At 29.1% G+C, this 17,700-nt stretch overlaps 5 protein-coding genes across 5 annotated transcripts; 1 reads left to right on the top strand and 4 right to left on the bottom strand.

The window, feature by feature from the left end:
• Positions 1 to 434: 434 nt before the first annotated feature.
• PmUG01_10026500 (RAP protein, putative) lies at positions 435 to 5,178 on the top strand (the record flags this gene model as incomplete). The annotated part of the gene is made up of 2 exons (XM_029005452.1): positions 435 to 4,694; positions 4,966 to 5,178. The coding sequence occupies 2 exons, from the start codon at positions 435 to 437 to the stop codon at positions 5,176 to 5,178; spliced, it is 4,473 nt and encodes a 1,490-aa protein (XP_028862040.1).
• A 1,387-nt stretch (positions 5,179 to 6,565) lies between these two features.
• Positions 6,566 to 6,991, bottom strand: MDM2 (SWIB/MDM2 domain-containing protein, putative; the record flags this gene model as incomplete). The annotated part of the gene is made up of 1 exon (XM_029005451.1): positions 6,566 to 6,991. One exon carries the CDS (start codon positions 6,989 to 6,991, stop codon positions 6,566 to 6,568), a length of 426 nt encoding a protein of 141 aa, XP_028862039.1.
• Positions 6,992 to 8,276: 1,285 nt separating this feature from the next.
• PmUG01_10026300 (proteasome subunit beta type-1, putative) lies at positions 8,277 to 9,795 on the bottom strand (the record flags this gene model as incomplete). Its single annotated transcript, XM_029005450.1, has 4 exons — positions 8,277 to 8,708; positions 8,948 to 9,017; positions 9,169 to 9,276; positions 9,680 to 9,795. The coding sequence occupies 4 exons, from the start codon at positions 9,793 to 9,795 to the stop codon at positions 8,277 to 8,279; spliced, it is 726 nt and encodes a 241-aa protein (XP_028862038.1).
• Positions 9,796 to 11,896: 2,101 nt separating this feature from the next.
• CYC3 (cyclin, putative) lies at positions 11,897 to 12,577 on the bottom strand (the record flags this gene model as incomplete). The annotated part of the gene is made up of 1 exon (XM_029005449.1): positions 11,897 to 12,577. One exon carries the CDS (start codon positions 12,575 to 12,577, stop codon positions 11,897 to 11,899), a length of 681 nt encoding a protein of 226 aa, XP_028862037.1.
• A 1,646-nt stretch (positions 12,578 to 14,223) lies between these two features.
• Positions 14,224 to 17,304, bottom strand: DDX23 (ATP-dependent RNA helicase DDX23, putative; the record flags this gene model as incomplete). Its single annotated transcript, XM_029005448.1, has 1 exon — positions 14,224 to 17,304. The coding sequence occupies one exon, from the start codon at positions 17,302 to 17,304 to the stop codon at positions 14,224 to 14,226; it is 3,081 nt and encodes a 1,026-aa protein (XP_028862036.1).
• Positions 17,305 to 17,700: the final 396 nt, after the last annotated feature.

Here is a 17,700-nt window from a genome sequence, read left to right as displayed (position 1 = left end):
TAGTTAAAATATTATAAGAGCCATTTCATGAATACTTATCCTTTAAGCGTGACCACACCTCCTTTGCTTCTTTCATTGCGCGAATAGCATATGTATATTAAGCTATATGTACACATTAAACTGTGCGTAAGTATATGTTGTATGCATACGTATGTACTTGCGTACATACATCTATATATACTTAAGTATATTAATTTACTGGAATGTATGTATATGTACGTTCGTACATATGTTCTTTTTTTTTTTTTTTTTTTTTTTTTTTTTTTTTTTCCCCTGACTCCTCCTTTTCTGCCTGTCCCTGCATTTCTGGGCTGAGCTTCTTTTCCATTTGTCTCCCCACTCGTTCTATACCTAATTGTACAAAAGGATACGTTTGAAAAATGACTTACAGTAATATTTTGATGAGGCAGCGATAAAAGGATATGTCGGAATATATGCAATTAAGGAACAAGTATTATAATAAGGTAATAATAGCATTGTTGGTACTTCCTTTTTTATTTGTTAATTCGTATTATATAAAACAAGCTAATTGTTTACATAAAAATTATAACACCTGTATGTTCAGAAGAAATAATTTGTTTTTTGTACATGAGAAAAAAACAAAGGGATTTTATAATAAGCAGCATAGAAACAATACAAATAAAAAAAAAAGAAATAAAATAAATTTTAAAGATAAAAAAAAAATCTTCCCTTTATTTGCTAGTTGCTTTAATTTAGTGAATTACTTTAATAATGTAACGAGGGAGGACGAAAAAAGAGAAAAAAAAAAAGAAAAAAAAAAGAGTAATGTTGTTAACTTCATAAATATATCCTTTAAAAAAAAAAAGGGGATAAATAAATCCATAGAATGTTATAAACAGATACACTCAATAGATGGTAGCAACGATATAGATGAAAAACTGGACAAAGGAGATGAAATAAACATTCAAGATACTAAGGAAAACAGTATAAATAAACTTCAAGTATATGAAAGATCAAACTTGAATGAAAATGTGAATGAAGAAGAAAGAATAAATAAAAATGATAAGAAGAACAGAAAGAGGTATTATAAATTTACTTCATGGAATAACACAAATGAGATAAAGAATTTCGACTTAGAAAAATATAATATTCATAACGAATCAACAGAGAAGGAAGCGGCTACACAGGTCTTTCAGTCGGCACATTATTCCTTTATAAAGAGGGGCGTCTCTCCGGTTGGAGAGAGTAGTAATCTTAAAGCAGCTAGTAGTAGCGATGGTACTAGCAGTTATGAAAGCAATAGTAATGGAAGTAGCAGTAATGGTCGAAGTGGAAGCAGTGGTAGCAGTGGTAGTAGTGGTAGCAGTGGTAGTAGTGGTAGCAGTACAACGCGTGTGAACATAAAAATAAACCAAGAATTAGTTAACGCCCTATCCGTTGAAGAGCTCCTGAACATTCTAGACAAGTATTGCGGGAGAGCGCACAAAAATGAGGAAGATGAAGTAGTAGGAGAAGAAAAAGTTAAAAAAGTGGAAGGGAAAGAAAAGGATATAGAAGATGTAGTAGACTTAGTAGATGCAGACTTAGTAGATGCAGACTTAGTAGATGCAGACGTAGTAGATGTAGATGCAGTAGAAGTACAAGATATAGACGTAGTAGGGGTAGAGGAGAAAAAAAAAAAAAAGAGTATTTTCAATGAAGTAAACTTGGTAACAGCATATCATCGAATAGCCAAGCATGTCAAAAATAAAAACTACTTCCTAAATGAAAGTGCAAACCAAGAGAATGCAATGGGCAATTGCTTCGACCCAGTGACCTTTAGTTTGTTTGAAAATTATGCCAATGTGAACAATGAGGAGCAAGGAGGTTCGAAGCAACCCCTTAACTCCATTCAGAATGGCAGCAAAGTGAATGAGCAGTTCACGCGTTTGGTGCAGTATCCCATTTCCAATGGGGGGGAAGAAGCACAAAAGGAAGCGGTAGAAGAAAAGATAAGGCAACAGAGACGGAATAAACAACAACCCCATGAACTGAGGCCAGCACTGCTGGAGGATAAAAGGAGTAAGGAGCTGATGTACAGTAACCACATCAGTCTGTGTAACATAGATATATACAGAACAATGTACCAAAAATTGAAAAAAAATTTAATGCAAAATTCAATGATGACTCCTAAGCATGTAGCAAACATAGCATGGGCATCAGCAATTTTATCAAACAATGATATGGATGTTTGGAGTTATATAAAAAAGCAATTTTTTGAAAACTTAAATAACTATAAGCCGCAGGAGGTATCAATTACTATATGGTCTTTCAGTGCAACTAAAAATGATTTAATTAAAACGAATGAAGAATTTATATTATTATATAAATGTATAGAAAAATATATAAGTGAGAATAAACTTAAGACACAAGAATTTAGTAATATCATTTGGGCTTTTGCTGTTTCGAATTACTGTAATTATGATTTACTAATTATGCTGTATAATTATGCATTAAAAATATTCGATAAATTTGTACTAAAGGATATAGCAACTGTGTTGTATAGCTTATCCTTATTTGCTTCTGACTGTGTTAATAAAAATATTCTGAACGCTGTTAAGAATATGCATTTAGAAAAGTATAACATTAAGGAGGACTACTTAACAATACATAAATTGGGTGCGAAGTGCAAAGATGGAGATGCAGATGAAGATGCAGAAGAAGATGCAGAAGAAGATGCAGATGAAGATGCAGATGAAGAGATGCCCAAACAGATAGACAAACAGTTAGATAAAAATTTATTTAAAAACAGCTTCACCCATTTTGATCATACATATGACAGTCATGCAAATGTTAGTGTTAACAATTTGGTACATGATGATAGGGCGAATGAAAAGAAGTATGTTTTCTTTTTACTTTTTGAAAATTTTTTAATGTATTCTTTAAAAAAAATTATGAACGAAAAGGAAAAGATAACAATGCGCGTTTGGTCAAACATCTTCTGGTCATGTGCCAACGTTGGATTGGGTCTATACAACGATGTTTATACCGATCATCGCTTATTGAACTATTACGTTTATTATTTGTGGGAGAGTGATTCCAAAGGCACTCATCCTCCAAAGGGTGGTTTCAGCAGTGTTAGCACAGTTGGCAGTGGTAGTAATGATAGTAGTGGTAGTAATGATAGTAGTGGTAGTAATGATAGTAGTGGTAGTAATGATAGTAGTGGTAGTAATGATAGTAGTGGTAGTAATGATAGTAGTGGTAGTAATGATAGCAGTGGTGGAGACATTGTGGAATATTTCAAGCAGGAGGGTGATCCGGTTTTTTACTTTTTGCTTAACTCGAGGAACACGGACTGCGAAAAAGGCACAGTATTTTTACAAAAACGAGATGAAGATTTTAGAGTTAATAAATCGAATTTCTTCTTCGATTATAAACCATATGTTCATATTATTAAGGATACATATGTTTTTCCACTAAAGGCTCATTTAGATCAAGAACAGTATGGTGTTCAAATGGAAAAGGAAGTCGTTAAATATGGTATGGATGTCGACTTAGATATATATAATAAGGGCAAAAATAGGAATAAATTGCTATCTCCATCGAAAAGGAGTAGTGGTAGTAGTAGCACAAGTAGCAGTAACAATACAATATGCACAAATAGAAATGTTAAGAAAGTCAATGTACCCAGAGATAATAATAATATTGATATTACCAATAGTTATAATAGTCATAATAATTATGATAGTTATAATAGTCATAATAATTATGATAGTTATAATAGTCATAATAATTTTGATAGCTATAATAGGACGAATAATACTAATTGTGCGCATAATATTGTGGTGAGCAGCGTGAAAGGAGAATACAGTTCAACAAATTATGCTCCAGCAAAAGATATGTTATGTGAAGCTAATGAGAAAGAAGAAAAAATTATAAAAAGAAACGAGGAAGAACAACATAAGGATGCCATAAAATACGTAAATAAGAGAATTGGTCATGCTGTTAACAATAATCTATATAGTAATGCATTATTACGAGATGTTCAAAATAATTTGGTGAATACAAGTAAAACGAACAGTTCGAACTGTGTAAAATTTATGAACGATCTGATTAGTGGAGGAACGAATGTATATAATATAATTAATAAAAAACAAATCGTTATAATATTATTACAAATATTCGAATCACAATTGAAAGAAAAAAATATAAAATGGATGAGATGCGAAATACAATCTATTGCTAATATATTATGGAGTCTTTCAATATTAAATGTATTTTCAAAATATGTATTTGAAAATGGTTTATATGAATGTAATAAAAGATTTATAAGATATGGTAAGAAAAAGAATTCAAGTAAATTACAATTTTTCATATCACAATTACACCAATCCCAGTTATATCAAGCTGCCTTTTCATACTGTCTTTATTTATTAAAAAATGAAGAAAGTAGTTTAAAAAAATTATTTAAAAATGATCAATATGTAGGAAATAATTATATGAAAAATAATCTTATTATAAAAAAAAAAATTCAATATATTTTTGAAAAATATGTTAAAGTCCCTATGATAACTTTGAATATATGGAAAAAACAATTAGCTAGAAATCAAAGGAAAGAAGAAAAAAATTTAATATCGTCATCTGTACATAAAAAAATATCGAACGACTTAAAACACTTGTGCATCTTTCATTATAATGAGCATTTCATTTTAGATTCAATTCTTGTTGATGTGTATATACCCCACGGAAAGGTACTTTATTCGGCACGCGTTACGCGTTAACACGTTCGCAGTTATGCATGTTCGCAGTTATGCATGTTCGCAGTTATGCATGTTTGCAGTTATGCATGTTTGCAGTTATGCACTCCTACACCTATGCACGTTTACGTCTTACCTTGCTCATATTTTTATGCCCTTGCTTTGCAAAAATATAACTAGTTCCAGGTTATATTGTAGCGCATTACATGCAGAATTTTACTAATTAAGTATAATTTTACTTATACTTTTTTTCCGTTTTCTATAGATTGTTATCGAAATAGATGGACCCAGCCATTTTTTGCAAAAAGGAAAATTGATTGTTTATAAACCAAACACATTATTTAAGAAAAGATTATTGAGAGCACTTGGTTTTACCGTCATTTCAATTTCAATCAGCGACCATACGTTTATGTTTAGCGGTTTGAACACAATAGATTTTATTAATATGTTTTTATATAAAGTGAATTATGCTAAATAAGGCAAATATGGGGATACATGGATATATGCATGTATGAATATATGTTTATATGGACATACATAATATATGTACAGTAAAACCTTGTACATTTTATTTTTTTATGTGTATAATATTATAGTGAGCTGTTATAACCCTTGTCTATAATTTTATATACCACTTAAACTGTTTCTACTTTTTTTTTGGTTTCTATTTTTAAATTATGTGTGCATAATTTTTTAATCATTTTAAAATTTAAAACGCATTTTTAGTTTTTATCGAAACAAAAAAAATTAAGTTACTGACATTCCCTTGGATGTTTTCTATATTTTATGCCGTACATACAAGTTTTGATATTTTATTAAATTTCATTTCCTCTATTTTCTTTCCTTTATTTTCTTTTGTCTCTCCCATCTTCTTTCTCTTATTTTCCTTAAAATTATGTCTCCTCCGTCGTATTGTTCCTGTTTATATCATTCGCTTCTATATTTATCAAAAAATTATATATTTTTAAATAAATAGCAAGTATAACTTCATATAATGTATAATTATATATTTTAACAAAAAAATGGTACATCATCATAAAATTTTAAAAAAAATTTTGCTAAGTTGTTCATAAATTTTTTTCTCTTTTTTTTTTGGAATTTGGGGGCATAGTTATATGGCTAGTAAAAAAAGGATTAGTGAAATTTTCCTTTACACTGTTTTGCAAATAAAAAAGGAAGATAAACAAATTAAGAAAATTTACAAACGCAATATAGAGAAGTTTCCTAGATATCCTTTCATATCGTATGCATCAACAATACGTAAACATCAGATCAATATTTAACTTCAACACGTGCAAGAATATGTATACATGCAAATGGGCTTACACAAAACTACATTAAGCGTACTTAAATGTACATGTAGGTATATGCGGCCTATATATATATATATATATATATAATATATACATATATATAATATATACATATACGTATATGTATATATGTATGTATACATACCCCAACACGTACGCACCTACACGCGAAACGTACATTGGCAGTTGGGTTTCATTTATAGTTGTCTACTTAAATATGTGCAAAATATAAAGTTGTAAGCCTATATTACTATATACACTACAAACACCTTCGTTTGAATTACGAATAAGGATATGTGTAAACATAAACATGTTCATTCGAATCAAATTTTGAAAATAATGACATATTATTGAAAATGCAATTTTAAAATATTCAACGAAAAAATAACGCGAAAGAAAGGAAAATATAAAATTTGAAAAAATGTGTTTACAAAAAAGTTTGAAGAAAACAAGTAGGTTAAAAAATAAAAAATATGACTTGTTCAGGTGTTTTTATTTTTTTCTCATTTTTGCGCATTTTTTCTGACTTTTTGTTCACTTGTGAACATTTTTTTAATCTTTTCGAATGGATGCCATATGTTTAAACAATAGTTTAGGAACTTCAAGCATATCCACTTCATCCTTTTCCAGTATTTGCTTTAATTTTTCATCGGGTATAATTTTTCTTTTCATGTTTGGATTTTGCAAATTATTGTCCTTGATATATTTCCAGGCATATTTTAAAACAAAAACTCTCGAGGCAGTGTTTGCATTTAAAAATTCTTTTAATGGACTTTTTATTTCGCAATCAATTTGTAGACCATTTGGCTTTTTTTCTTTAACATTTTCATATTTTCCACTTTTGCCGGGTCCTTTATTTTTATGATCACTGTCTGTAGTGAAATGATTTCTGATATAAAATCTGTTTAACACATTAACATAGCTATTTCTAAGCATGGGGGTTTTTGCATTTAAAATTAGCGTCTTTGAATGATTCATTTTGCACTTAAAAGGGAAATTTACACACATATGTATATAACATGTATATTTCTATGAGTACGTGTATATATATAAGTGTTCATATGTAAGTGTTCATATGTAAGTGTTCATATGCAAGTTTTGATACGTATATATTATAAAATGTCCAAAAAAAGTGAGTCCACCTTTTGTATAATTTGAACTTATTTGACAGAAGGATTTTATTTATTAAAAGTACGTTAATAATGTTCTCACTTGTTAGGAATAATGGGAAGAAGCTTAATAATATATCCATAAAATGGCAGTGTAGTTCATTAAAGGAAAACGGTATGTAAACCTCTAAGTAAAATTGCACATTTGCGCTTCATCTCCTTGCTTTTGTTTTGTTTTGTTTTATTTTGTATTTTTACAATTATTTTAACTTTTACTTTTTTAGAATTATTTTATTTTATCTTATTATTATTTTTTTTTTTTTTTGCATGTTCAGCACCACATACGTAATGAAAAAATTTTAATTCAACGAAAGTGAAGTGATCACAAGCGCTTTGTTAAAATATTGCATAAACGCATTATATACATGATTATATATATACAGCATATATACAGCATATATACAGTATATATACTTACATATGCATACATATACATATGCATATATGCACGTGAATACGTAGTACCATTATACACCTATCCGTAAACGATATTTCAATTTTTTTTTATTTTTATAATTTCGATATTGCAAAAATTATTTTAAATTTTATTTTTCTGTAATGATGATTAAAAGAAAAATTTTGAATACATACATGAGGCAGAACATTTTAAGCGGGTATATTATATGGTCAGGTCTTTTTTTTTTTATTTTTTTTTATTTTATGCATATATATAATTTTAAAAAAAACAAGTAAAAAAAAAGTTAAAATAAAAATAAAAATTAAAATTAAAAGGTATAAAATGTACACACATATGTATACATATATATATGTATATATATATGTGCGCATGTTTACGCATGTTCATTTTAAAAGTTTAAAATGTTTGCAATCGAGGATACGATACGTTGTAATAAATTTTTTACATTTTACCTGTCCATATATATGGAAAAAAAGAAATATGTAAAAAATGTAATTCCTCCTTTTCTACACAAATACCTTACGGACATGTAACGAAATGCATATATATGCAACTCTATGTATATATATATATGTATAGAAATGCAAATGTTCTTTCATACATGCAAATATTCGCATGAACACGTGCATGTATACCTTGGCGCGTGTGTGTGCACACATAAAAAGAGGTAACCACGCTAATCCTGCTTCAAATCCAATGTCGTTGTATTTATTCCTAACTTATCGACAATATATATTTCTGTTTGATCTCCAGTGTAAATATCTCTTTCAGTAGCTGACGTTATGGCATCCTTAACAAAATCAATATCATTCCTCATATTAAAATTAAAATTTTTAATAAGCTGATTTTTTTGCTCTACTCTGTTATCTAATATGGGAAAAATAAGAGCTGCACCACTACCAACACAGGAATGAGTAACTTCCCCATATGACCCAACAGCATCGTAGTTATATAAAACCCCTTTGTTCTCTTCATCTACTCCTGCTAATAAATTAAATGTATAATACGGGAAAAATCTTCTGCTATATAATATTACGCACAACAATCTAGCTATCACATGAATGTCTGGATAATGCGCATGCTCTAAAACGAATAGTTGTATTTTTTTCTGTCAAAAAAAAAAAAGGGGAAAAAAGGGAATAATGAGAAAATTTTTTTTAATATGTATATATTTACTAAACTATTTGCATATATGCATATTTGCAATACATGTGTGTATATATGCAGGTGCATGCCGATGTATATGTATATATATATATATACTTATACATAAATACACATATATGTACATTTATGCACAAGAGTGATGCAAAATGGAGAGCTTCTTATTTTTTTCGTCTGCCTTACTTGTAATAAAGCGTGAAGGGTCTTTATGTCTGACTGCATCCCTGACGAACCGATGATACACTTATCAGTTCTAAGAAAAAAAAAAAAAAAAAAAAAAAAAAACAAACAAGCGCAAATATAAAAGGTGCACAAAACAAAGTACACACAAAATATAATCGTCTAATATGTGATATAGGCAAAAAAAATAGAAAAAAAAAAAAAAAATTAATACGCTGCCTTACAATTTCGATATCTTGGGGCAATATCTTGTATATATAGAATAGGATAATGACAAACGGGTGTCTGCTGCCAAAATAACATAATCCTTACCGGCTAACCCGATAACAGTTCTATTAAAAAATGAGAAATAAAAAAAGGGGAAAATTAATGCAAATAACTGAGTGCAGACTAGTAATACTATTTAATAAAATACACCACAAAATATGGCAAGAAAAAAAAAAAAAAATTAAAAGCTACAAGATTTTTGTTCATAATGGAATAACCAATTTGGACATTTGTTTTATTAAAAGTTTTATTTATTTGTATTTTTCTTAACATGTTTTAAAATGTGTTCACATTTGTAGTATTATTCTTGTCACTGCTATTATCATTATTATCATTATTATCATTATTATCATTATTATCATTATTATCATTATTATCATTATTATCATTATCATTATTATCATTATTATTATTATCATTATCATTATTATTTTTTTATTATTATTTTTTTTTTTTTTCCTTTTTTACCCTCCATTATCAATATACGGATACCATCTTTTAAAAGATCGACCATGTTTTATTATATTTTCATTTCCTTCTGACTTGTTATCTGTTGAATTCTGATTTATCGTTAATAACTCCATCGTTCTTTAAAAATATAACTCGGCAAAAAATGAACTACTAATTGTGTGAAATTTTATATTTATGAGAGGAACTCGTTATTGCCACAAATAAAAAAAGTGTACATGTGAATATACTACCCATGTACATACATAAGCATATATATATACACGTACATACGTGCTAACAAGCTCAAACACTTTCGTTGTTTTTATCGCAAAAAGCTTACCTACCTTGTATGAATAAATTTGTTTAAGTTTTTCTTAAGAACTAGTTATTATAAGCTAGAAGTTTCACTATTTTTTTAAAAAACAATTAAAACGTGTACATGCATATATAAGTAGTTATATATTTACATATATGTATATATATATATATGAATGCATTACCCATTGTACACATGTAAACATATATATGCCCACTGCGCAAGTTTGTCGTATTATATTCTGTTACAATAATATGAATACGAGTAGGTTCCTTTTTTTAATATATATACATACATTTATATATATTTTTTTTTTTTTTTTTTGATAGCTAATTCAAAACGATTTGCAGAAAGAACTACATTAGCATTCACACATTAATGCACAACTATTTAACAAAAAAAAAAAAAAAAATTGCTCTTACTGTTTTACTTTAATTAAGTACTAGTGCAACTGTACACGTATTAAGCTTATTAGTATATGTATAAACCTTTTATAAAAAAAAGAAAAAAAAATGAAGAAAATGTGAAAAGCGAAAAAGAAATGAGAAAAAAAAAAAAGAAAAAAGAAAAAAGAAAAAAGAAAAAAGAAAACAATCAATTAAAAGTTCAAATTATTTTTTAATTTCCTCCGGAAAACATTTTTTGATACAATTTTTTTTTTTTTTACATTACTGTTGATATACAATTTATATGTAAGTTACTCTGAACATAGTTTATTGCACTAATATCTCCATATTAATATGTATCATTTTTGAAAAAAAAAAGGGAATACTAAAGGAATGTAAAAGGAATGAAACAAGTTTCATAAAAGGGAAAGTGCTCGAGTGAAATACGGAGTTATGGTGGGTAGCAAGTGGTACATAAATATATGTTTATGGGTATATATATATATATATATATGTATATGTATATGTGTGCTCAAAGTTTGAAAAGATTTGGCATTTATGTAATTCTATGGGTGTGTAGCATACGCATATATATATTTTCCTATTCCATTTGTGACGAGATATATCTGTGCTGAAGCTGCTGGGGGTATGGACTTCTTATGTGGTGGTCCCATGTAATAAGTTCGTTTATTTTATTGTAACTTGTCTTATATGCTATGTAGTATGTTCTAAGTACTATACATTATGTACTATGCTTTATATTTTTTTTTTTTTTTTTTTTTGCTCATATTTATTTATTCACATGAGAAAAAGGATGCCTTGGTAAGGCAACAAACGCAGTGAGTAATCATTCATTTTAAAATTTTTATAATTTTTACCATTTCGTTTATTTTTACCATTTCGTTTATTTTTACCGTTTCGTTTATTTTTACCGTTTCGTTTATTTTTACCATTTCGTTTATTTTTACCGTTTCGTTTATTTTTACCATTTCGTTTATTTTTACCGTTTCGTTTATTTTTACCATTTCTTCAATTTTTGTCGTTTCTTTAATTTTTGTCGTTTCTTCAGATTTTGTAATTTCCGCAATATATGTAGTTTCCTCATTTACTGCAATTTCATCAATTTATGTAGTTTCCTCATTTACTGCATTTTCCTCAATTTATGTAGTTTCCTCATTTATTGCAATTTCATCAATTTATGTAGTTTCCTCATTTACTGCAATTTCCTCAATTTATGTAGTTTCCTCATTTATTGCAATTTCATCAATTTATGTAGTTTCCTCATTTACTGCAATTTCCTCAATTTATGTAGTTTCCTCATTTATTGCAATTTCCTCAATTTATGTGGTTTCCCCATTTACTGCAATTTCCTCAATTTATGTGGTTTCCTCATTTACTGCAATTTCCTCAATTTATGTGGTTTCCTCATTTACTGCAATTTCCTCAATTTATGTGGTTTCCTCATTTACTGCAATTTCCTCAATTTATGTGGTTTCCTCATTTACTGCAATTTCCTCAATTTATGTGGTTTCCTCATTTTCTGTAATTCTTTTTCTTGTCCTGCGCAGAGGCAAAAATCTTGCTGCTATCGTACATCATGGAGTCTTGATTTTTTAGGAACATGATGTTTGTTTTGTTAGTAGCATTATTATAATTAAATAAATTATAAGGTTTGACAACTGAAACATTTTTTTTTTTTTTTATTTTTGTTCTATTTAAAAATTTCTGAACAGCTAAGGTAATATATTTTCTGTAAAAATCATATTCTTCTGATGACACATATAATTTATAATCAAGGAGATTTAAAAAATAAACTTCCAATTTATTTAACTCTTTTGTTGTAACTCCTCCAACTTTTGCATAAAAGGAATTAGAATAATATAAATCGTCAAAGAATTTGGCTGATATCATCACTGCAGTTATAATTAACCTATGTATACATAACAATGATAAAGTAATATCTTTATGTATTTTAATTATTCTGTCTAAATATATTATTAATAAAACAAAACATTCGTTACTACATCCTATATATTTTCCTATTCGTTCGATATAATTTTTAACAGATATATCTGGTGCTTTAGAAGCATGAAAGCTTGTAATTTTGCCCTCCCCTTTACTCATTTTTATCATCTGATCTAATACTATTGGCAAATATATTATGTAATTTTTATCAGTTCTCGGTACATCTGCTTCAACTTGGTAGTCCTCCATTTTTCCTTGCTTTATTCTCAGATTATGCAAAACTTTCATAAAATTTATGAACGAGTCAAGTAAAAAAAAAAAAAAAAAATTCACGCCCAAGTAATTCTCTCGTGGTCAACTGCATACACACACACACACACACACACATATATATATATATATATATATATATATATGGTTCTTTTATTTACTGGACACCTTCACGGATAGGGAAAAGCATGAATAAAATACCACAGCTAGCCTTCTAAAATGTTTTGAGTGTCTATAGAGTACTACTCTGCCCTTATTCTACTTTATCTTATTTTATTTCGTTTTATTTTGCTACATATTGTTTTTTTCTGTCTTGTGCAGCCTACATTTTTTTTTTTTTTTTTTTTTTTTGCATGCACACATGACTTGATCATACTAGAAAAAAAAAAAAAAAAATTTTCAAATGTGATTTTTTATTTCAATGAATATTTTTTGAATTCGAAAATGACGCGAAAAGGTATGCATATTCTTAAATTTTTTTTTTTTTTTTTTTTTTCTTTTAACTCTGTATGCATGTGTAGGGTAAAGTAATAGTCTTTTTTTTATAAATTCAAAAAATTGCAAATAACTACTAATATTATATTGGTGCTTCTTAAAAAATAAAATGTGGAAAGGTACATGCGTGAGTGTTTTCATTACTGACTTGATTTTCCTTACCCAAAAATGTGGATATGTCGTTCGCATTATTGTTTATATGTATGGGAGTCTTAAGAACAAGTAATTAAAAAAAAAAAAAAAAAAAAAAAAAAATAATAATAATAATAATAATAATAATAATAATAATAATAATAATAATAATAATAATAATAATAAAATTATAAAACAGTAAAGCGGCAAAATGGCTAAGCGGCAGAGTGGCTAAACGGCAAAGCAGTAAAACAATAAAACAGTAAAACAGTAAAACAATAAAATAATAAAATAATAAAATAATAAAATGCAGGAAAAGGACAATTATGGTACCAAAGAATAAAAAATAAAATGTTGGAGAGTAGTTAAAAAGGGATCATACATTATAACAGCATTACAACCATGCTACAATTATATTTCTGACAAATAAGACCCATGCTCAAAATAATATGAAACATAAATTACATCAAAAAAAAAAAAAAAAAAAAAAAGCATAATTTTTTTTTTTATTTTGAAATTCGCTTAAATTAATTAACAAACACAAGTTTAAAAAAATGAAAAAAAAAATTCATTAAATAACAAACATGTAATAATTAATTGGAGTGAGGGAGGTGCAAATAAAACGGAAATTGGAATAATACAGCAAAAAGATAACAAACGAGTGGCTGATAAGACGAGCGGATAAGAACACGATTACGTGAGCACAACGACTGGGGAAAGATTAATCGAACGTGCTTCCAAAATTTTTATTTCAGTTGCAATCTGTTTCTCGTGCTCCCTCACATAACTTAGTTCTTTGATTTATTGAGCACTTACTGTACATGTTGAAGCCTCCCATATTTTTTTCAATGATGTGCCAGGAGATACATATGTACTCCTGTATGTATGTGTAAGTGTGTGCACGCACCTCGGTTAGCCAAAAAAGAAAAAAAAAAAAAAAAAAAAAAGATAAGCATAAACATAATGACTCTTTTTTATTAAATCTATTTCCCCTGCGCTCAATTTTTGTACAGAATTTGATTTTTCTTTGGCGTTTGCATAACGGTCCCCGGCTTAACCTTGGTGGCGGGGTTGTTGGCTAACTCTAGGGGTACAATATTGTTGGAAGATAAGAGGAATTGCTTCAAATCGTAAAAAAGATGCGTATCGTGCTCTGTGACAAAAGAAATGGCAAGTCCCTTCATGCCAGCTCTACCTGTACGACCAATTCTATGAGTATATGATTCAATATCTTTTGGCATATCAAAATTAATAACTAGTTTAACCCCATGTACATCTATACCTCTTCCAGCAACATCTGTAGCTACTAAAATGTCGAAATCTGCATTTTTAAAAGCATTTAAAGTTTGTTCTCTTATTTCTTGTGCCTTCCCACCATGTAAAGCTACTGCTCTGAATTTCATTCTACTTATAGACTTTGCAATAATATCAGCCACTTTTTTCTGATTAACAAAAACAATAATTGGTGGTTCATATATTTCTAACAGCTCTTGTAATTTCTGTTTTTTCTTACCTTCAGTAATGAATTCTAATTTTTGTTCTATGGATCTTTTACCTGCACCAGGGTCACCAATGGAAATATATGCTGGTGCTCTCAAATATTTTCTTGATAACCTTTCTACAGATGGAGGCATAGTAGCAGAAAACATTTGAGTTAATCTATATAATCTATGTCCAGCCTTAGTCATCATTTCTTCTTGTAATGCTAAAGCATCATCTTCCGATTTTAAATTAGTAGTCGGTATTTTATCAAGAATGAAATGAACAGTATCTTCAAAACCCATATCCATCATACGATCAGCTTCATCAAGTATAACATAATTACATTGATTCAATACTGTGTATGCTTTTTCTAGACAGTCTTGTAATCTACCTGGTGTACCAATAACAATTTCTACTCCTCTTCTTAATTCGAAAGCTTGTGATTCGGCATTTCTTCCTCCTACAACAGCTACAGTTCTACATGAACAGTAAGAAGCAAATTTATTTGTTTCTTCATATATTTGTATAGCCAACTCTCTTGATGGTGCAATAACAAGAGCATATGGACCATCTTGTGAAGTTTCATATGTTAATGGTGGTAACTGTTTAACATAAGATAACATAGGCAAAACAAAAGCTGCAGTTTTACCTGAACCTGTTTCTGCTATACCAATTAGATCTCTCATATCTAATGCGATTGGAATAGCTTGCATTTGAATTGGTGTAGGTTTTTCATATTTTGCTTTTTTAATTGCTTTTAATAAATCTGTCGATAAGTTAGATTCTTCCCATTTTCTAATAGGTGGTGGTACAACTCCTCCTTTAATATATATTTCATTATCTTCTCTAAAAATACGCCAATCTCTGTCAGTCATTTCTTCCCTACTTTTTTCACTCCAGTGTTTATGATGTATATCTTTTATTATATTATTAACTTTGGGTTCATAAATAAATTGTCCACTTTTATTTTTACATAATGAGTTATTACTTGTTAAACTGTTAACCATTATTGACTTATTGGTACTACTACTGATATATTCTTTTCTTTGACTATAATTTATACATTCTGTATTTTTTTTTAGACTTAAATTTATTCTATTTTGAACTAGTTTATCATAAAAATTATTCTTCTTTCTTTGTTCTCTTATATCTATACCTGCTATATATCCTCTCCCAAATAGTAACTGTGGTTCTAACCTGTTTTGGTATAACGGGTTGCTATCATTTTTCGATGTGTCTTCTGCTTGATCCCATTCGAAGTTAAATATATTTCGAAATTTCTCAGATGGTTTTTGCATTTTTTTCTTCTTCTTGTTTAATCCTAAATATTGTTGTTTTATTATTTCCAGTTCCTTCTCTTTCAGTGTTTCCTCCTTCTCCATGCTGCTCACATGAAGCATGTTCAATTCGGCCAGGTGAGATTCGGGTTTGGCGTACATGTATGTGTAATCTGCTCGATCTATTCCGTTATCATCTTTCGAAAGCCTCTTTCCCTCCTCCCAGTCCTTATCCATATCCCTGTTCTTATCCCTCTCCTTTTCCCTCTTACTGTAATAACTGTTATCATAACTGTTATTATTCAATCCATCCCCCTTTTTGTCCCTCCCGCTAGGGTGTTCCCTTCTTCCCCCCTTTTCGCCTTCCTCACCCTCCTCATTCTCTTCACTTTCATCGCTGTGTTCACTTTCCCCTACGCTTGTGGTTTTTCTCTTTTTCTCATTTTCTGCAACATCATCCCTTCTTCCATCTCCACCTCTTTCTGTCCTCCTCTTGATCCGGTGTTGTCTAACATCCAATGAGTTTGTTCTCTTGTCATCCCTTCTATAAACAGAATTTCCAGGTAAATCCCGACTTGTATCATCAATTATTTCATTTTTCCTTTCTAGCTTTTTTCTATTCTCTTCTCTAACCTTTTTCGTTAAAAAGACTAATTTTTCACCTTCACTCGTTATGTTAGCAAAAATTTTTTTACCTTCATTTTGTTTTCCTACTCCTATGTTGTTACTTCTAACAGTGCTAAAGCTCGTTTCATTTTGTGCCCCTCCGAATTTGTTCTTTTTGCCTTCATTAAAACGTCCTTCAACTGCTGTTGCTTCTATGTCTGCCTTTGATTCTTCTTCCTTTGCTTCTTCGTTTGCTTCTTCCTTTGCTTCTTCCTTTGCTTCCTCTTCACCCTCCGAACTAGATGAGCTGTACAAGTTAATAATTTTTCTCTCTATATTTTTTCTCACAATATTTTTATGCACACCTTTTTGAAGAGAGTTAAGGGGGGTAGCTTCATCACTCATAGTATTCGTTGCACCTTTTACATTTTCATTTTTTTTAATTATATCATTTTGCATATATTGAGCAAGGGAGTTATTTACCCCTTTATAGATGGAATTGTGTGTTGTTTCTTTTTCTTCTTCTGTATTTTTATTTTTTTCCTTCTCATGATTATTTTTACTTGAGTTTTTAAAATTTTCTTGATTTTGCGAATTGTTTTCTTTCTTTTCGTCTAGACTATCTTTTTGAATATTTTGAAAAGGATTGTTTGCTGGTGCATTTTTTTTTTCCGCTTCTTGATTGTTACTCTCTTTCCTTTTGAAGAGAAACATCCTTTACATTTATATGCGCACTGTCTGCTGCTCTTTGTAGGAGGTAGCTCTTTATTTCAAATCGGTAAACTATAAACTTTGCGCACAAAATGGGTAAGTACATACATACATATATGTATTTATATTTGTATGTACAACTGCTATATAAATATATGCCTAAATATGAGCAACTCCCACATACATTATTTACGCATGTACATGTACAGGTAAAAATAAGCATAATCAGCATTCGAAGAAAAATATATTAATGCAGTAAAATGTTAAAAAATTAAATAAGAACAATTACACAGAAAGATAAACATACAGTGGATGCGATGAAGCAGCGAGTGATGAGAAAGAAATATTACATATAAAAAAAAAAAAAAAAAAAAAAAAAAAAAAATTACTTCATATTAA

The sequence above is a fragment of the Plasmodium malariae genome (genome assembly GCF_900090045.1).
Source record: "Plasmodium malariae genome assembly, chromosome: 10".
NCBI lineage: Eukaryota > Apicomplexa > Aconoidasida > Haemosporida > Plasmodiidae > Plasmodium > Plasmodium malariae.
The sequence above is the reverse complement of the archived record's forward strand: the minus strand, read 5'-3'. Positions and strand labels throughout refer to the sequence as shown.